At 39.0% G+C, this 20,279-nt stretch overlaps 1 protein-coding gene across 1 annotated transcript in view; it reads left to right on the top strand.

The window, feature by feature from the left end:
* KIFAP3 (kinesin-associated protein 3) overlaps nucleotides 1-20,279 on the top strand; it is a 64,347-nt gene that overhangs the window by 11,059 nt on the left and 33,009 nt on the right. The window contains 6 exon segments of the mRNA XM_009875915.1: nucleotides 1-87; nucleotides 12,473-12,573; nucleotides 16,975-17,083; nucleotides 18,314-18,426; nucleotides 19,390-19,555; nucleotides 19,774-19,899. The exon segment at nucleotides 1-87 is cut by the window's left edge and continues 15 nt beyond it. Of these exon segments, the coding sequence (XP_009874217.1) occupies nucleotides 1-87; nucleotides 12,473-12,573; nucleotides 16,975-17,083; nucleotides 18,314-18,426; nucleotides 19,390-19,555; nucleotides 19,774-19,899 (702 nt within the window).

Raw genomic sequence — 20,279 nt, 5'->3', positions numbered from 1 at the left:
GACTCCTGCTAAATCTCTCCTTTGACACAGGCCTGAGAAATAAAATGGTCCAAGTTGGTCTGCTTCCCAAACTCACTGGACTTCTAGGTATACTGTCTTTTGCTCTAACACAGAGGTTTCAGCAGGGACAATGAACCTGTTTGCATCACGATACAGCGTGCCTAAAAGTTTCCGTGTCACTTTTCTCTTTGTCGAAGAACTGCCTCACCGCTCCCAACTTACTAGCATTCAAACCATCTTTTGAGATGTAGATTTAAAAGGAATTTTAAAATAACTGGTTAGTCCTAGCTTCTTTTAAATTGATGAATGAATCTTCTAGTCTTTAAAAATAATTTTGATAGCTACCTGAAAACCATGTAAGCTTATACGTGCGTGGTGCTTGTAATTTTGGGGAAGAACCTAGGAAGAATAGACAGCAACTTCACAGAGCTTAATTGGTTGAAATACCAACCACCTTTTTTTAATTATTGTAATTTTTTTTAGTGAAGCTTGATATACCTGCTGCCTCTTGTTACCTTAATATTTCACAAAGAGGAATCAAAAATTTCCCAGCTTTGTCATCTTCAACTCTAGTCAGTATTGATTTTTACTTTCCCTGTGGCAGTCTGTAACTTGTGTTACAGTGTTGTGAATACTGTGGGTACAAGTGAAACTTCTTGTTGTCTTAAGGAGTTTGGAAGAAGCAGAAATTTTCTAAATTGGTTGTTGTTATATACTTGAGTTCTCAACAGGGAGTTTTAATTGCTCTTTCTTGTATCTAGAGGCGGCTCTGGTAGATACACTAAATGTTTAGCAGGATTTGGCCATAAGAATTGCTGTTTAAGTGGGAGTTGAGGATCTTGTAAATGTGAGAAACATTGATTCAAATTGAAGCTTTCTGAGATACATTGGGTTTGGGAGATGCTAAATCCAGTGGGGCAGCTTCTGTAACCAGATGTGATTGTAACAAGTGGAACGCAGTGGGGAATCTGTGAGTTTTCTCCCCTGGCTTTGTGTAGTCTCTCAGGATTGTTCGCCTTCCCCATTTTGCATTCAGCCTAAACATGGCCTTGTTGCTAAACTCATTGGTTAAATATGTGCTTTCCAGTTTCTGATTCTAATGTGGAAGTGACAGTTTCTTTTCAAATGCTGTTCTCTTGTAGCTGTAAGTAGGCCTGTGCAGAGGAATCTGTGAGTTTTCTCCCCTGGCTTTGTGTAGTCTCTCAGGATTGTTCGCCTTCCCCATTTTGCATTCAGCCTAAACATGGCCTTGTTGCTAAACTCATTGGTTAAATATGTGCTTTCCAGTTTCTGATTCTAATGTGGAAGTGACAGTTTCTTTTCAAATGCTGTTCTCTTGTAGCTGTAAGTAGGCCTGTGCAGAGGGATGTTTATGGCCTTGTTGCTAAACTCATTGGTTAAATATCTGCTTCCTAGTTTCTGATTCTAACATGAAAGTGACAGTTTCTTTTCAAACGTTGTTCTCTTTAGCTATAAGTAGGCCTGTGCAGAAGGATGTTTAGCTCAGGAGAACTGGCTGCTAGAACTGCAATCTGTTCCTGAAGTGGCTGTTAGGGTAATCTACAGCAAGTTCTCCTACTCCTTCCAGAAGCTTCTCTATCTGTTTGGCTCTGAGGATTGCTCTTCTTTAGCTGAGTTGGAAGTGTTTGACCCTTTTTCTTTTTCTTTTTTTTTCCTTTTTTCTTTTCTTTTTTTTTTATTTTTCTTTTTTCCTTTTTTAATTTTTTCCCCTCTCTCTCCTCTCTCTCCTCTCTCTCCTCTCTCTCTCCTCTCTCTCCTCTCTCTCTCCTCTCTCTCCGACACGTACGGTTTGCCCCAGCTCCTTCCTGCAGAATTACTTAATTGTTATTTTGCAGTGTTCTTGTTAGAAAAAGGGGGTAGAAATATAGTATATTACTTTTTTCTTAAGCCAGCTCTGTGATTCATGAAACTTCTTGATACAGTGATTCGAATAATTCTCAAATACATCCCTTTGTGTGTCCTGTCTCAAGGAAGCCCGCAACCCTTAATAAAATAGTCATGTGCCAGATGCCCCTTTTATACAGGTTACTTGGGTATTAAACACACATTATTCAAGTCAGTACCCTTCGGCTCACATTTGCAGGACACCTGAAAGTGCTGACATACCTCAGCAGCTGTTGACAAGTTACCATACAGCTCCTAATGCCAAGAGGTCACGTTTGTTGACTCAGCCTACTGAAATATAACATTTGCTTGGGCTGAGGCTTTGAGTCTTTAACGCTGCGTTTAAGATGAGTATAAATTAAATGTAGAAGGTGTTTAAGGGGAGAGCTGAGATGGCAAAGAATGAAAGGATGAGGCAGCGCTTTAGGGCTGAGCACCGAGTTCTGGAGGACATGCCGCTTTCCTGAGGGACACGTAGTGGCTTAGGAGCAGGAAGTGAAGGGGGTGAACTGTCTTCAACTGAGCTATCTGGAATGGACAAATTGTGGCAGGGGTATACTGGAGACGGACCATCTTCTTTCCTTCTCACTCCAGAGTGTTGAGGCTGCTGTTGAAAACATGGGTGTGAGACATTCTGCTTAGTCTTGGTTTCCATTTCAATTAGCATTTTCTTTTTAGCAGTGCCAATGCCTTCTTCCCCGTGTAGCTTTGCCAGTCAACACCACTTGCAAGCTTTCGCGGCTTCTCTTCACAAGCCTCAAGAATTGTATATGACAAGACTCCTCTTGCTCCCTCCAGGCACCCAAGTTAATCAACTACAGCTGATCTTTGTTATGCTCTGAATCTCAAAGAATTGGGTGCAGCTGAGGGAAATTTGGCTTCAGACTTGAGATCAGGAGTTAGAGTAGAGCTGTGGCGGCTTGAGGTACAGCCTGCTGAATTCAGTTTTTCATATAGAAGCTGCTAGAAGAGGTGTGAGATTTTGTTGATTCGTGTGACTTCGGTTATTGAAGAAATCCTTGTAACTATTTAGTCATTAGGGATCTGTGGAGAATGTTTTCTGTACTAGTGGCTTTGCTTTACTTAGAAACTATATTTACAGAGTGATCATTCTTTTTTATAAGTTCTCTGTGTGAATGCTTTATGTGCCACTATATGTGAAGTATGGCTTTGGTGAATTAAGATGAGATATGGCTTCAGTGGATTAAGGTGAGAATTCATCTGAATTCATCAAGTGGTTTAAACTAGACAAGTGCCTGAAATGTGGAAATCACAGATTCAGTGCTCTCTAATTGTCATCTCAGCAGGAGAGACCAAAGCAACATGCTATAGACTGTTCTTCACTCTTGGAGTGCTCTCATTTTGTGGAAGAATTTAAGCAAAGTGGAGGAGTGACTTGCTCCAAATGCAGTAGTTTGATTATTAGTGCGTTCACTTGTGGAAAGTGTTCTCTCTGAAGGAGAGAGAGGTAGAGCTGAACTTTGAGAAAACAGGTTCACGTCCTTCTTTTGGCCCTGGGAATGCTCCTTCACTGTTGGACAGAAGGGAAATATTACCTTTTCTTCATCATTCTTCCCCTGGGTGTGCGATTGGTTTCTAAATTACAGGCCCTGGTAGCAAACAGAAGAAAGCATTGTCTACAAGGAAGAATAAAAACTCTTCACTTGTTGTTTGGCCCAAATCCACTTTGTTTTTCAGTTAACTGGTCAAACCGAATACAAAATTTTTAGTACAGTTCTTTTAAATATGTGCACAGCTTGTGATTCCTATTCTTCTAGTAAGGGTGCTATTTTGTACTGCGTCTGAGTGGTTTCTTAGCCTTTGTGAAATGAGACAAATAGTTCTCCGTTCTCCGTGAGAGCAGCAGGCAGTTTGTGCAGCACAGTGCTGCTGTGTGCATTATGGCAGGGTGCAAACTCTTCTTAGTGGCCCACTATTCAGAAGGAGCTCCGGGCAGGATGCAGGTGTAGAATGCGATACTGGGGCTTCAGTGTATGGCAGGGTGCAAACTCTTCTTAGTGGCCCGTTGTTCAGAAGGAGTTCCGGGCAGGATGCAGGTGTAGAATGCGATATGGGGCTTCAGTATCCACCTGTGAGTTATTCCTCTCCCAAGGATACGAATGGTAGGAAATGGTGCAAAAGCTGTTACAGTGGGAGCTGTGTTGCTGCGTATAGGGTAAGGGTAAAAGGGGTCAGTCTGGCTGTATACAGTCAACAAACTTTTCTTTTTTCTATTTATTCACTTCCCAGTGCCAGTTATGCTTAAAGAACGGAAACCCCGTTATGCTTGGAAGTTAGACTAAAGTGTCTCCTTGGCTGCCTGACATAGGTAGCTCCTTTTAAAAATCAAGGACTGATTGAGCACAGGTATTGATGAGCTGAAACATGGGTGGGTCACAAAACAGTACCAGCTGCGTATTGGGCCTAAAAGGGACGTGGAGTGGAGAAGGTTGTGCATCTTGCGGTGAAAGTGTTACACAGTGCCAAGGTATTCAATCTCAAAAAGATTTTAAGTGGTGAAGAACATCTTGTGTTATGGTTTTGCAGTACAGATAACAGTGACTGAAAGAAAATGTGGATTTATATTCAGCCAAGTAGATGTTTGTTATACATTCTGAAATTCAGTGTGATCAGTCCCAAGTACTGGCAGCATAGTTTTGTCAGTCCCAGTACGTATCGAGCCTAGAAGCTTTATTAATGTGAGCATCCTGGCCTGATGATCTTAATTTCTCAGTGTTCTCAGTGTGCTGAAACCAAGTTGTAGTCACCTGATGTTATGTAGAAGTCTAAGGGCTATGCAATAGTTTGCAAACCTTAAAGTAGGTTAGACTTTGACAATACAATTAAGACTCTGTTTACCAGATTCATTGCTAGAATTTTTGAGAGTTTTATCACCAAAAATCTTTTCTGGAACTGCCGGAATTCCTCTGCTGTTTTTTCATTCTTTACAGTTTAGGCTTAATGAGCAATCAAAGAATTGCCAAATAGTTGTACATTGAGTTTCTTAACAATCAAGTTTTGATACGGTACTCGGTCAAGCTGGATTAGATGTTGACTGCTGTTTAAAAACCTAAGAAGTACTTTGCTCTCTAATTAACAGAGTGCTGTGGGTTTTTAATGTTCTACTCCTTTTATGAAAGTTTCTTTTAAGAAGGCTTAAAGTAGATGTGTTCTCTTTATGAGTTCACTTGGCCTTTTTGTAATGAACTTATTATGGAGCTTCACACATATGTTGAAAAATGAAGCTTCTTATAGGCTACTGCAGTGTTTTTTTCTGACTTTAATAGGCCTCGTTTATCCTATAAAGAAACATACATTTTCTTACCTGATCAAGTGAGCAAACAATAGGGGTCAGATGTGGCAAAGACCCTAACAAAAAGCACATGTCCAGCCATCAGGGTGAGGTAAAGTCATATTGGGATTGCTTGAAGTTATTAATGGCAGTAAAATTTATGCTTCCTCCTGTTTTCCCAATTAAATTGAGAAACCTTTTTTTCCTAAGGTGGCTCTGCAGCAGCTGGTTTCAATACTTGTTGTGTGAATATTGCCTGGGGTCTCTCAATTCCTTTAGAGTAAAGGCTGGCTGAAGCACATTAAGTAACAGTTCAACTACAGGGACCGGTCTGCTGGAAAGAGTAATTATTAAAGGATTTATTTTAATGGTAGGGTTTTTTAGCATTTATGGTGAGTATGACCAAGGCTTAGAGAAAAAAAAAACAACACAACAACAAACAAGCAGAAAAAAACAACCAAAAGAAACACAAGCCAAAAGCATCTTTTTAACATTCAACTTACAAATTGTTATTAGAAGTTCAGTCCTTATTAGAAGTTCAATCGTATCTGACTGACTTAAGGAGAATGTTGGGTGCATTAGGACCAAGCACTTAATTACATACCTTAAATATGCATTAGGCAGCAAACCTCAGTGTTATTAAAGAAAAGTCGATTTCTGATGAAAAATACAGAACTCAAAGTACTGAGATGTCAGTATCACTAATACTGTGTTTGAAACAGAAATAGAATCACAACTGACTTTAAGGTAAAAGCCTTCACCATCCCTGCTTCGTGCTACTGATAAATTGTAGTGTATAATAAGGAATGAATAACTGAAATTTGTAACATAATATTTTTAGGTAATCCTACAAATTCAAGTAGTCGCATTTTGTAAAGCCAAACTTGTGTTGTAAAGGGCCTCAAATGTCTTTTTATTCTTTTTGGAAAAGTATCAGATCTGTGAGGAAATTGTAGATCATCAGCAAATGACACTTTAAATAATAAAGCTGTAATGCCTTCACAAGAAGAATAATACAACTGAATTGTTTTCCTTTTTTCCAAGACTTTGCCAATAAGCTTATGCTGGTACTTGCACAGGAACTATATCTTGAATAATGCTGAGATTAATTCTTGTTATCTGAAAGATGGAGAAGCTCGACTTTTTAACTGTACTTTTTGGGCTAAGTGGATTTGAAACAGCTTTGCAGTTCAGTGACTGAAACACGAGTAAAACCAGTTTCCATTTGAATGCAGTGAATCATCCTTTTCTCAAAGTGAAAGGTAGCAGCCCTGTATTTGGGGTTTCTCTCCTCCAAGCAGGAGCATTTTGAAATGTAGCCGCACCATCCATTCAGAATGGAGGCTGCTCTGCTGCAGAGCTGTGCGCCCGCAGAGCCAGGAGCACGGAAAACCACCTATTTCTGCTTCCGCTGAACCACAAACGAGCAGACTGGAAGGGAGCTTTTAGAGCAGTCTCAATATTTTCTGGTGATAGTACTTGGAGCAGTTGACATAGCTTAATGAAGTATAGCACAGATATGGCAGAAACTATGCATGTCCTGTAAGTTTCCATTTAATTGTTGTCCTGGTGTGAGCATTTAATCTGTGTAGCTTGGTGGAGGCTTCTAAAGGAACAACTTTACTTGGAATTTTTTCCATTGGCTTTGGAAGTGGGTGTTTTCTTGGTTTGATCCAGTCTAAGAACCATCTCTTCTGATTTACATTTTTTGGTAATCAGAGTAGTTAATTCTTTTTCTATCCATTGCTTTCTTTCTTGGTCACAGCCTGACCCAGAATGGTTTTCTTTTGTGGAGAAAAGAAAAGTAGCTTTATTTTCTTCCTTCAGGGATAATCCTGTTGCTTGCTGTTTTCTTTATGATTTGAACATCTAATTGAATATATCTCTGGTTTGTGCACTGTAGGGGATATTACAACCAATCAGCTTCCAATTTCTCTGAATTTGCATGAGTTTGGTTGGTTGTAGGACATTCTAAATAACAATTTTATATTTCTTCTTCTGTAGAAAGATCAAAAAAAGGACGTGTCTATATTTAGCAGTGTGTTGTCTACCCAGTGGCTATGTTTTGTTGTCTCCTATGAGTAGCAACACTGCAGTGAGGTGTTCACTGTGTATTTTTCAGTGTGTCTTGCATAGAGTTCCAGGCAAAGAAATTGAGCCTGGGGTTCCAGATGTGCGGCTTCATTTTTGTCTATATCTGTAACATTAAATAACTCAGCCCTTTATTGGCCCTTCGGCTTAGGATTCATCGTTGTAATTCCATCTTTGTTTACTACATGTTTCGGCTGCAGCATGTACTCAGTTCTTTGGGAGAAGAGAAATCAGAAACCTCCCTTCACACACACACACACACACACACACAAACCTGCAGCCATGGCAAAATCAGTGTTTTAAGTTATGCTATGACGACAGTTTCAGGTAACATAAAGGTGGCACAAGAGGAGTTATTAGTATGTAATTAATATAATAATGTATTATTTACAATGCCTAAATTCCTTGAGTATGAGCAGATCTGAAAATTCTCTCAGGTTCTCTTGATAAAATAAACTGATATATCCAATACTATTTATATTTGTGTATGTAAATCAAACCAATATGTGTCTCAATCACACATGGAATAACTTAGTCCAACTGTTTTGGAGCTGATTGCACGGAATAATATGGGATAGAGGTAAGCAGGGATACCTTTCCACCACTTTTTTCCTAGGAGGGCTGCTAATTATGAGACATGTGCATAAACTGTTGAATTCAGCGTTTTCGGATGGCAGTGAGAGACGGCGTATAGATACTCAGTTTGACATTCCTATCTGTCTAGATTTCTTATTTGCCTAATTCTGCAGCACATTTGACTTGAGAGTATCAGAGTCTGAAACTGAAGATTCACTATGCCCTTTTAATAGGTATTTACCTTTCTGTTCTGGTTTTGATTTAGTGTACTTAATGTTTTGCACATGAGTTGGATAGGGTATATTTCAAATCTAATGTGGAGACATTGATAATTTCATTAGAAATGATGGCTGCTTGGATTACTGATAGTATTGCATTTGAATAATTTAGTCCATAATTTATATTCTCATTTTTACTTTAGCATTTGAAAGCTGAATGCTGCTGCTGCAACTCAGATTGGCCTTTCAGTTTTACGGCTCTGGAGTTTCTCTTTTGTGATCATGGAGCTAATGAAGGATTTTTTCATTTTAAACTCACAAACTCCACCAAAATGTAGGACCTGATTTTTTGATCAAGAAATGGTGTGGGTTTTTTTTTTTTCTTTAGCTTCTGCTACTAGTACTATTCAGATCTTTAACCTTGGTAAGAACTAGACGTGGAATTCAGGCATTGGTCCACAGAACTGGCACATGGCTCCTTATTAATGTTCAAAGGCTAAAAATCTGAAGCCATTTTGAACTCAGAACCCATCATGTATTTATTTCCCTCTCTAATTTGCAGAAAACTAGTTGTGAAAACAGCCCGAGGGACCTGATATTTTTCCATCCCAGCTGCTCCAGCTGAACTACAGCTGCAAAAAAAAAAAAAAATCGAAAAAAAATCCAAGTATTGTTTCTATAAACTGTTGAGTGTATTTTATAACACAATAATTCCCACAAAATCAGTAACTGCAGTTAATGACCGGTTTGTTAAGGCATTAACTGCCCTCAGCTGGGAATGACCAATTTCTCTGGAATGACTGTATAAGAACTAAGAATAATTTAGTAACACTTTCAAATAATTATTTGGTTAATTAATGGTAAATTCTTGTGGAAATCCTATCAAAGTACTCATGACCCCCTCATTTAATATCCAATGAGTTCATTATGATTCATGTTTTATTGCCATAAATACCAGAAGAATCCATAATGACTAGGCCATTATTTTCCAGGGCTGCTCTTACTGCTTTAGGCCATTTGGCTATTCCACCTTCAGTCATAAAAAGCTTGATGCTCGGAACTACCAGCGTTTGTAGGCCACAACTTTCTGGCACCCCACCAAAACTTGGGTGATTTGTATGAACACGTTTGGCAGAGATCTGGTTTTCTTCTTTCTCTTGCTTTTCCTAGTTAGGGGAATAATTGATGCCTACTGTACCAAGTCACAAGGAAGCCTTCCTTGCAGTGTCTGCTTTTTCGTGTGTGGCCTTCAGCAGTGGTCAAAAACTACAGAAAAGGTATCGCTTCCATGCTTTGGAAAGCTCTGCTCCAGACAGGTACTGGGAGGGGGCTGAAATTTTTACAGCCAACTCTCTAAACAGTGCCTGACTTAGGGCTTTATTCATTAGCATTCACATGAGGATAAAATATTTTTCAAAAAGTAAGCTTGGTACTGGCGTACTCAATGGTCTATAGCTGCCAGTTTGTATTTTGGGAAATGAAGTCCCTGCATAAAAGGAGGGTAGGCAGTTGGCTTGATGGATTTTTCAGTCCAACACTTTCCTTTTTATACAACCTTCAGCCTGCAGAAAGATCCTCAGTGTTTCAGGTGCTACAGCTGTTGAATCTGTTCTTTCTAACCTTTGACAAACTAGATCTGCACTGTTTCCAATCGGTGTTCTAATAGGCTCTATGCTTCCCAAATTAACAATTAAATCATGCTGGCTGTGCTTAGAGCCAACCACTTCCTCTTGATTACCCCGAAGTGTTTGTTTGCTTGAATTGTGACTTGCCACTGTTTAGCAGGAGAAATGAAAAAAGTCAGGAGGTTCTGCCTTTTCCACACCGAAGTGCTTCAACAGGGAAAGTGAAACTTACAGACATCAGCCTGAAATTTACTCCTTTCTGGGAAATTAAAATAAAACTAAACATAAAATGTGTACATCATTAAATACTTAAAAGCTGATTTAGCTGCATACTGTTTTCCTTTAGATTTAGTTCTGTTGTTTATTTTCATCTTCAAATTAATAGAACACAGGAGGTGGGGTTTTTTTTGTTTGTTCACAGTTGAAAAAGACTTCCTTGCTGAGCCTGTGCAGTCAGTCCCTGTGACTAACCCCTTCTCTGTTCCCTGTGTCACCAGTAGGACAGGGGTTTAGAGGGTCAGTTAACTGCAGAGCAGGAAGGAATTTGAATTTAACTCTACTTTTTGGAACTATAACTGTCTTGGCCTTTTGTGTGCCGTGAAATATGCCTTATGGGCCATAATTCAGGAGAATTATTTAAGTGCCAGTCATTAAAAAACAATTCCTGAGCAAGAGTTCATTTAAATTAAATAAATTTAATTCTAGATATTCTCCACACTTAGATTGGGTAAGTAGATCTTTTGTGATGATTTTTGGCAGTTTACAAACTGAGGCAGTTCTATCATTCAGCACTCACCCAAGGTGTTGTTTAGACATTAGAAAAACTATGGCAGGCAGCACCTTTGAAAAAAGGGGAGAGAAAATTATGCAGCGTTTCTTCAGCGTTTCTTTGCTCCTCTAGTAGGTTATTTTATTTGGAAATAAGCTACCAGTATTGGCAAATACCAGGAAGCTGCTATTGCTAATAAGTATAAGACTGAATCTTAGCAGATGCTTTATCTTAGCACAGTTGGAGCTTGCAAAAATGAGGAGAAAAAAGTCGTGAAGGATACAGGTTAAACAGATATAAGTTGTTACCACTCGTGTTCACTGCCTGATGAAGGTCTGGTCCAGCTCCACTCTAGTTTATTTTCACTGTTGTTGTTCTGGGGAGCCAACTTTTCTCCCTTTTATACTGGCCTACCTTTCCCTTAACGTAGTGTTTCCTGCATTATCCAACAAAGTGTAATTGTAATTTGAGTCTTAAATTTGAGTCTTGTTTGAGCCTTAAACAGAGGCATAGAGAGAAGTGTTAAGAGCAGTGTAAACAGTTCTAGGTTTTGGTTGTGTTTTTTTTTTCTCTCTTATCCCTGTGAAATTTAAAGGCATAATTTACTCTTTAATTTTTTTTTTTATATTTGCTTAGGAGAAGCATTTAGCTGTATGTATGGGAAGTTTTCTTCATGTGCTTTTTGGGATTTACAATGTGAATAGGTAGGTGAGATAACCAGTCACAAGAGCAGCACAAAAGATAATGAACACTTCATTTTGCTTACTTCAAAACGGTGTGTATGCTTTAGCAACTCTACTACTGTTTGTGCTTTTATTTTAATAATAGCCAGAGTAGCTTTCAGATTTGGCTGTTATCCTTTCTCCAGCTGTTAAGTATGTGGAAGGTTGTGATACCTGTTTTAAAAAACACGACTTGTAAGAATCCAGAAGGATCTGAAAGGTCAGCTATGTTTTTAGATTTAGCACTGCAAAGAATACTTCACTGTTGTGTGGCAACTGCCAGAAGGGTTTCATGGGTCTTTTTTGGTAATTCAGTTTTGAAAAAAGGCACAAATGTGCGTTCTCAGGATAAACACATCATACCCTTGCTTCTTCAAGGAAGTCCCAGCTCCCAGTGATGTATGCAGAAGAAAGATTTAACTGTGGTGGTTGTTAGTTGAGGTCTTGATGCTTCGTTGAATATTAAACAGCTATGGTTTAACATAGTTTAAATAGTAGTGAGAGGTAGGATATTTCTGATCAGTTGTGTAAGAACTGTGAATAAGTTTTGTGCTGGTAACCTTATTCCATCCTGGTCTAACTAATACAAGCATTCAAATGAATGTTTTATTCCATATATAGCCAGTATCCTGATAACGTAGGACTGGAAGAGAACTCAAGAGAATGCTCAGTCCAGATTTCAGCAGTGAGTCAGGATCAAGCTTGTCTGTGTTGTTCTTAAATATTTGTCAGTTTGTCTAAGTTGGTGTTATAGAAACTCTCAGTTAAATACTTCACAGCCTACTCACGTTAACTGCTCCAGTTTTTCCTGAGAATCTTTAGTTCTTTGGTATTCATGTGAAAATACAGTAATGTGGTCTTTGAAATGTCTGGAACAAAACAGGTTCCCACAGGATAATATTATTATTCAGGATAATAAAACAGGAGATATATGACTGACATAAAAGGCAGTAGGTTTCTTCTACAACACATTTTACTGGTGGTTCTTGTTTTTCTCCCTGGCATTGGTATGTTCTCTATTATTTTGCTTTGAGACAAGCTTGTTGTTTCAACAGGAATATCAACAACTAAGTCAGCATTACATTTGATATTTAATGTCGAAGCCTGGAAACTGATGGTGGTTAATTTGGATAGGTCAGGCAAGACCGTTTCCCTAATGTTGCATTTGTGATTTAAATTTTCCCCTTATTAGCTAGGTTTTTTTGTGCTTTTGGTTTTCCCCTTTGAAATACTAGGCTTCTGTTAATACAGATTTTTTTTTTTTCTCCTTCTAGCAAACGAAAACTACAAACAAGTGGCAATGTGTATTCTCTATCACATAAGCATGGACGATCGCTTTAAATCGATGTTTGCCTACACAGACTGTATCCCACAGGTATGTGTGATGAGCTCCTTAAGAGGCATCTTTTCCTGTGTGTCTTTTCCTCACTCATAGCAGAGCCCGCACTGACACCCACAGGGGAAAGTGGGAACAACCACGGCGCTGCTGGGGCGGTGGTGAAGTGCCTGCTCACGGGGCACCCTGACTGTTCTTGCTGACTTTTCATGGTCCCCAGAAAAAGGACAGGAGACAGTCAGTGCTGCTGACACTCGAGCTGCGTCAGTGAATTGGAAAAAATACAGGTGACCTGATGAATTTCTACAAAAGCTCGGGAACGCTTGAAAGAGATTAAAGCTTGTGCACAGCAGGTCCTCGGGGAACCTTGTGGAAAGTATTTCCTTTACAGTTGTAGAAGGCATTCTTTTCTGATCCCATTGGGTATCAAAATTTCAACGTCTCCAGTATTACAGGATATGAACTGGAAACCAGCCAAGCAGTGTTATGTTGCTACATGACAATTCCTTTTCCAACTGCAGGCATGCGTACGGGGGAGACTCGAAGGCTATGGAAGGCTCTTCTCCGATCTTTCAGGCTACAGTTTGTTACATAACATTTTGTCATAGTCTTTGATCTGAGCAGAGACACAATATCATGGGGGGTTGGAGTTTGGGTCTATGTTTTTTTGCGTATTTCGTTGTTTGTTGTACTTGAGTTTTTTAACAAGTACCAAATCTTTTTGCTGCTCTTTTTGTCTCTCCTGATGAGACTAAAGTTGAAAAAGCCAATGTTGCATAAGTGTAAAAGCTCTGTGTTAGCTTTTTCAGAATTGCACCACGCTGTCTTCTTTCCTGCCAAACATGTTTTTAACATCAAATACATCCAGAATGGGAAGTTGCCATGGAAAGTGTTCGGAATGTTTCTGGTCATTATCTCGTGACAAAAATGGTGATGGTTTTCGAAATACAGGAGGATTTTGGAGAAGAGCGAGAGGACGACTGGTGGGAATAACTAGCACATGTTATAAAATGGTCTTGTAAACATCTTCCCGATTGCCTTTTCTGCCACAAGAAGCGGCTATATGTTAAGACATTTGCATGATATAAGGGACCTGCTTTGTTCTGAGCAGTTGCCAGCAGAACTGGAACTCATGTGCTGTGTTTCAGGGCTGGCTTGTGATGTGCTTTCAGGGAATCTTGGCATGGCTCTTAGATACCCAGTGCCAAATGTAAAGAGCTGTGGAAATTCAGAGATATCATACTCTGAGTTTTGGTGAGCTTCATTCTTCTGATACTGTTTGAACTAGTGCTTACAGAGCTCCATCCAAAGACTAGTGGAGCAGGAGACACAAATTCTGCTGCCTTTGTTGGACTTTGGCTTAAACTGCAACATTCGAGGGATGCCTGTGGCTAGTGATGCTTCAGTGGTCAGTGTTAATTATTCACGATCACATCTGTCGACTGTTCAAGCAGAACAAGCTGGCCAACCAGACCTTAAATTCTATTAATGAATGTTCAGAATCAGGTCAGTTGTTAAGGAAGGCAGAGGTAATAGAAAACATGGGGAAGTGGATAAGGCATCAGGAGAAGAAAACGACCTTTTTAGAGGGACTCCCTGTTGTCTGGTTCCACCTTGGAAAACCAAATTCACTTTTCAGTAGTAGTGTGTGTTCTTCTGTGGGTTTGTTTCCTTTTTAAGGGAAGCTGTACATCTAAACTGGCAAATACTCAATAACGAATGTTTAGCCGTTGTAGAAAGTGATTGGAAAATCAGTCCCCTGTTGTCATTTTGAATGGACGAAGTGCCGCACGAGGGCTTGCGCGTGCTGTCCCAGGTAAACATCCTTGCGGATGGCAGGAGTTAGTGGGTGCTATTCTAGTAACAGTTAAAAGTGAGTATTAACAGTTCATTCTTGTTTAGACCTCAGCAATGCGTGTTTTGTTTAAATAGGTGCAAATGCCATCCAGATGCTTATAAAAGCCTTTATTGGTAATAACCTGGCCAATCAAAGGGCATGGTTAGGCAGTGATGTCATGGCGATATTTAATATTTTACCGCAGAGCAGTGCGCAAGGTTCTCCGCAGCTCCCCACATGTTTTCCCCCCGGTTGTCCCGTTTGGCCCCTCTTTGATCTATAAGCTTCTTTTCAGCTTAATGCTGGTAAACGTCCTCTCTTGACAGCACCCTTTGCTCCTGTCCGCCATTATCTGCTGAAGTTCAGAAACCAGAGCATCACTTCAAACAGCAGAGTTAGGGAGTAGCCGGTCGGGAGAGATTCCTGAGGCATGCACTTCTGGCATAATCATTCAAAGATGTTGGAGCCGGGCTTGGGGAGGGGGTTGGCCAGAGGTGTATGTGAACAGAGAGCTGTGGGGGTTGGCCTCTGGTCACTGGTAAATAAGTGAAGGCAGGTGCCAGAGAGTCTAGACACAGTGATTTCAGTCCTGGTCTGTGGTATCTGATACTCAATATGGGACTTGTCTGATTGAACACTACTGCCTCTTCATTGCACATGCTGCAGCCTTTTTACTGCCTTCCTGTTAAATCAGTAAAAGATGACAATGGACATAGTAAAAGCAGAACAAATTTAATTTTAATATTTCCTATTTGGCAGCAATTACTCTTCCTTTTGAAGTGGCACAAGAAGCAATCAAATTAAATGAAGACATAATGGGAAACATGAAGCTCGTACGAAACTATTATTTTAAAATTTGAACGGCTTTAATTGAAACTGGATATATTTTTCTTTTTATAGAGAAGTACTTCAGTAATTAACAGTGTAATCCCATCTTGTTAAACATCTAATTTCCACAGATTTTGTATTGTGTAAGTAATGAGAATGTTTCCCTTCAAATTATTTGAAGGGTTTTTAAAATCTGTTTTTAAAGGTTTTGTAACAGTAGAGTTGCAGGGGGTGATTTTTGAATGCTCATGTTCTACTTGTTAAGTGGCAACTTTCTTCTCTGGCTAATTCACTCTTTGTGACTGTCAGGCTTAAGGATTTAATAAACTGAGGATTTTATAAGTTTTTAAAACAACCTAGGGAAATCTGATTCTACCTTTTTAAGAAAGAGGGGAAGAAATCAATGATAGCTTTTAAAACAGTATGTGAAAGTGCCGGAAAAAGAGATGAATAACTATATGGTAACTTTTTAATTTATTTTTTTTTGTGCGTGTCCATGTGTGTCTATTTAGAATGCCAGCCTGCTGTCTGATAATAGATAAACATATGGAATTGCTGTAGCATAATACTCTGGAGTGAAATTCCTGCAATCTTGTTTCTTTTTTTTTTACCTCTTTCCGAATGGGTCGTTACCTGCTCTATATTTAACGCGTTACAAACTGTCTTTCCACCAGGGGGCAAGCACACCAGTATGAGTAGTTGCTTTCTTCTCCCTCCGCTCGTTTTTGATGCAAACCGAGCTACATTTTTTTTGTACCATATGTCCCGCTTATCTTTAGGTTCAGTTGTTTCTACTTCTACTAATCTCAGGCTTGTCATCGTGCTCCTTTGCGTTATAATCTTGAGGAGGTTCTAGGAGCAAAGAGGGTGATGTCCTGCAGCCCCTCATTGAGGAAGCCATGGTCGGAAACGGAGGGAAAAAAAACCCTGATGTATTGGAGTCGTTTTCATGTATTCAATATGCAATTCCAGAAATGGTGATAGTGAACAAAAGGAGAGCCTGTGATATAATGGACAGTACAGGTGCCAGGTGTATAAAATGATGGCACTCCACAGGATACTTACCTAGGGAACGATCTGGGAATTCCCTGACTCTTACTAAACATTGGAATGGGATTATAGGTGATTGTCTACTTACGTTAACCCAGGTAATTCTGTCTCGTTACCAAAGGAATAGAGCTGCTATTGAGAAGTCTTTGGTATATGAGACAGTGTTCAGCTCTAGCAATGGAAACTGCACAGATAAAGCACGTTGCTGCAGATATAGCTTATTTACATAAAGAGTGTAATCTCGAAGGGAAATAGTAGTAAAGTTACTCTGCAGTCATCTGTTTAGAGTCATAATTTTATTACACGTGTAGGTATTACTCTTGACTTTCTGTGGAGCTAAGTTGCAGGGGTTTTATGGTTATCTTATTATTGTATTATTATATTAAGTCTACCTAAACTTTCAAAACAAATTTACCTATTCGCGACTTTAAAAAAAAGAAAAAAGGAGTGAAAATAACAAATTCAGGTGTAGCAATAAAACGTAACTAACTAAGGTAACTTAAGGTGATGAGCAACTGCCATTTTTGGCACTTTGTAAGCATTATTATCCCCAAATAATGGAGCTAAGTATCATGTGCTCTTGGCTTTTATCACTTTACTGTTCCTGTAGAAACGCTGAATATTAACTAAAAAAAAAAAAACAGTCCTGCAGCTGACATCGTAACATTGCTCTTCTAATGCTTTGGAAAGATTAATGACTTAATTGTACTTGTATTTTTTGGCAGTTAATGAAGATGCTTTTTGAATGTCCTGATGAGCGGGTTGACTTGGAACTTATTTCCTTCTGTATTAACCTTGCTGCTAACAAAAGAAATGTACAACTTATCTGTGAAGGTGAGCATTCTGAGATTTTACTGTTTTCTTGTAAGTACTGATACATACTTGCATATATAAAACATATATATTTGAGTTATTTATAAATGCGTATATGCAGTTTTAAAAAATAAACCACAGTTGTTTGGGTAATAATTGCAAGTAAATTGCCAGGTCCTCCCTAAATTGGTCTTGGTGGTAGGAGTGGCACTGAGTAGGCCCAGATGCCCACATCTCTTCTGTGTGTAAAACACACCAATGACATCACTGTGGGCAACCAAGACTGTTTGGAGAGATCAGCATTTTATTTTACCTGATGCCTAAAACCCATCCTCAGCTAACCAACTTAATAGCTCAGTGATGTCATTTAGTTGCATCTTTTCATTATTTTTTTTTAATTGAGCATCTTTTGAGTTCTAGCATTTTGTTATGTGGTATAGATGGGTTCTGCATTTTATTCAGTAACTCTCTAGATTGCTTTTAAAGCTTCATTGTTTTCATACCAGCAGTTTTAAGTGGAACATTATTAATCAATAACTCTGATTTTCACATGTTCTCAAAATTTTCACTGTGAGCTACTGCAATAAACTGGTAGACACTAAAAAGTTCAACTGCAATCAGTGTGTTATATGGCCAGCAATTCGCTGTGAAATTCTTGTGTAGCTCTGTGGAAAGGGGAATCTAATTTTGTGTTAAAGGTACAAAGTAGTTCAAGCTAGTAGCTCTTACTAGATAGGCAAGATGATCTTTTGGAAACTGAATGGTAACAATGGGACTTGCCCTGTGCGATAAAGTACTTCAGATCTGTGCATGTCTGTGTATTCCCACATAATCAACTCCACAACTGGTAAATAATCTTTTAAAACCACAGCAATGTATTTATTCCATGGAGTGAGAAGTGTCTGAGCTGCTACCAACAGCTGTGCTGCATCTCCACTAACTGCACTCAGTAATAGGATAATTGTTTGGATCCAGAACCTTTCCTGATCTGAGTAAATGACTAAGCACACCTGAAGCATTTAGTTATTTATCTGACTTCCTAAGCGTCCCACCAATATGTGTGGTGATAACAGGTGTTTCAGAGAAGCTACAGAATGTATACAGAGCAGCAAGTCTTTTATTTTCAACTTAAACTTTTGAAGATTGAAGCCATTTTTTTTCTGTGCTTGTGTGTCGGGTTGTTTTGATCAGCCAGTACTTTCCTAATAGTTTTTTATTTGGAGGATTTCCTAAGTGTTTGTTTCTTTTCAGGAAATGGTTTAAAAATGCTAATGAAGCGAGCTTTGAAGTTTAAGGACCCATTGTTAATGAAGATGATCAGAAATATTTCACAACATGATGGGCCAACTAAAAGCCAGTTTATTGTAAGTGCTATCTATTACCTAGTGGGAGCTCTGATTCTTCCTACTGGAAAGGATGGCTTTGGAGAGCTGCTGTGTTTTGTCTTTACAGGGTGTCCAGTTTAAATTGTCTTGGCTGTCATGGGTTGATTTATGTTTTGTTTTATAAGGCTATCTCAGCTGGCAGATCAGCATTTGGATTCCTCACTACAGGGAAACAGATCTGAAGCTGCATCCAATAAGTCCCTGTTCCAAAACAAACATACAAAAACAAGAAAAAAAAAGAATACCGACCCCTGCTGCTGGGGTGCACATCATAACAATTAACAGTTATCCTAAATCTTTGCTTTTAGAGCTAGAGGGCAAAATAAAGTATGTTTTGTTTTGTTTTTTCCACTGTGCCAAATGTTTTATGTAAGTGGATATTTTAAAAAATTTGAATACTTAATATTCAGTTAATCATGTAAAGCTGCTTTTTCTTTCAAAAGAAGAGAGGGAAACACAGCATCCTAATTCTGGAACTTCTAAATGTACTGTTGAATTGAGGTTTAAATATGAAATTGTCTTAAAGCAGTATGGAATTAGTAAGTAGAATACATGATTCCCCTGTTTATGTCCCCAGAAGTTCTTGTAGTTATTTCTTTACAAAGAAGACTCCATTTACTATCACTAATTCAGTATGGTGTGGTCTATCTTCTTTCTCTTTTCTTCTAACAGCTGTCTCAAGCTGTGTGTGTAGTAGGTACTTCTGGAACATCTGAAAAAATGATCCATGTCTCTTGAAAATGAAAGGGCGGAGAGGAAGAAGGCTGAAATGTTTTCTTGGATTATTCTTCACCTGGAACTGAAACTGCCTTATTAGCCCATGTTTCAGGAGAAAAGTCTCCTTAACATTCTTTTGAGAACTAGTTTTGATTTGACTAAGTTGTGAGTTCTTCAGAACCCCAGATTATTCACCTGTAATGTTTGTTGCTGTATTTTCTTTAGGATTATGTTGGTGATTTAGCAGCTCAAATATCAAATGATGAAGAGGAGGAATTTGTGATCGAATGCCTGGGAACGCTTGCAAACTTGACATTACCGGATCTGGACTGGGAACTTGTGCTGAAAGAGTACAAACTGGTTCCGTATCTCAAGGATAAACTAAAACCAGGTCTGTACAAAGTTCGATTGGTCTTCCAAAGTAGAGTCTCTTGAAGAATACCTAGAGTACTGTCTAAGACTGGAATCTGTTTACCTTTATATATAATTTTTATATTGTTTGGGGAAACGCAACACTGAAGAACAGAATTATGTCTACAGATAAGTGTATAACTGCCACAAGATCAAGAATTTTTGTGATGTAATACTTTCTACCTTCTTATTTACCAGGCTCTGCAGAGGATGACCTCGTTTTAGAAGTGGTGATAATGATTGGAACAGTTTCTATGGATGACTCTTGTGCTGCTCTGCTGGCTAAGTCTGGCATCATCCCTGCACTGATCGAGCTTCTGAATGGTATATCGCAATATTTGACTTTGGGTCTTGTTTTTCAGAAAAGCTTAGCTGACATAGATGTGTTTTGACTGAATGCACTGTTCATTTTCCCTTGCAAGGCAGGGGTAGGTGTTTTATTTGTGAATGGAGGAGTAATTATGCTGTTCTTGACAAGGAGATACTGACCAGTGGTCTAACAGATTTGATTTTCCGCACGCCTCCCCAACTCTTGCTGCAATCTTTCTACTTGATTGGACCAGGGAAGAAAACATTCATTTTGTGTTGTCAGGAGATGAAATCTCAGACATACCGCTGAACTGTCTAGCTGATATGTGAGAGCTGGGCTTTCTCTAAGCATCAAGAGCTTCTAGTTGGGAGATCTGAAATTGTGTGTTTTTTCT

The sequence above is a fragment of the Apaloderma vittatum genome, unplaced genomic scaffold (assembly GCF_000703405.1).
Source record: "Apaloderma vittatum isolate BGI_N311 unplaced genomic scaffold, ASM70340v1 scaffold7209, whole genome shotgun sequence".
Taxonomy (NCBI): domain Eukaryota; kingdom Metazoa; phylum Chordata; class Aves; order Trogoniformes; family Trogonidae; genus Apaloderma; species Apaloderma vittatum.
Note: the sequence above shows the minus strand (reverse complement) of the source record. Positions and strands in the feature narration are given on the sequence as shown.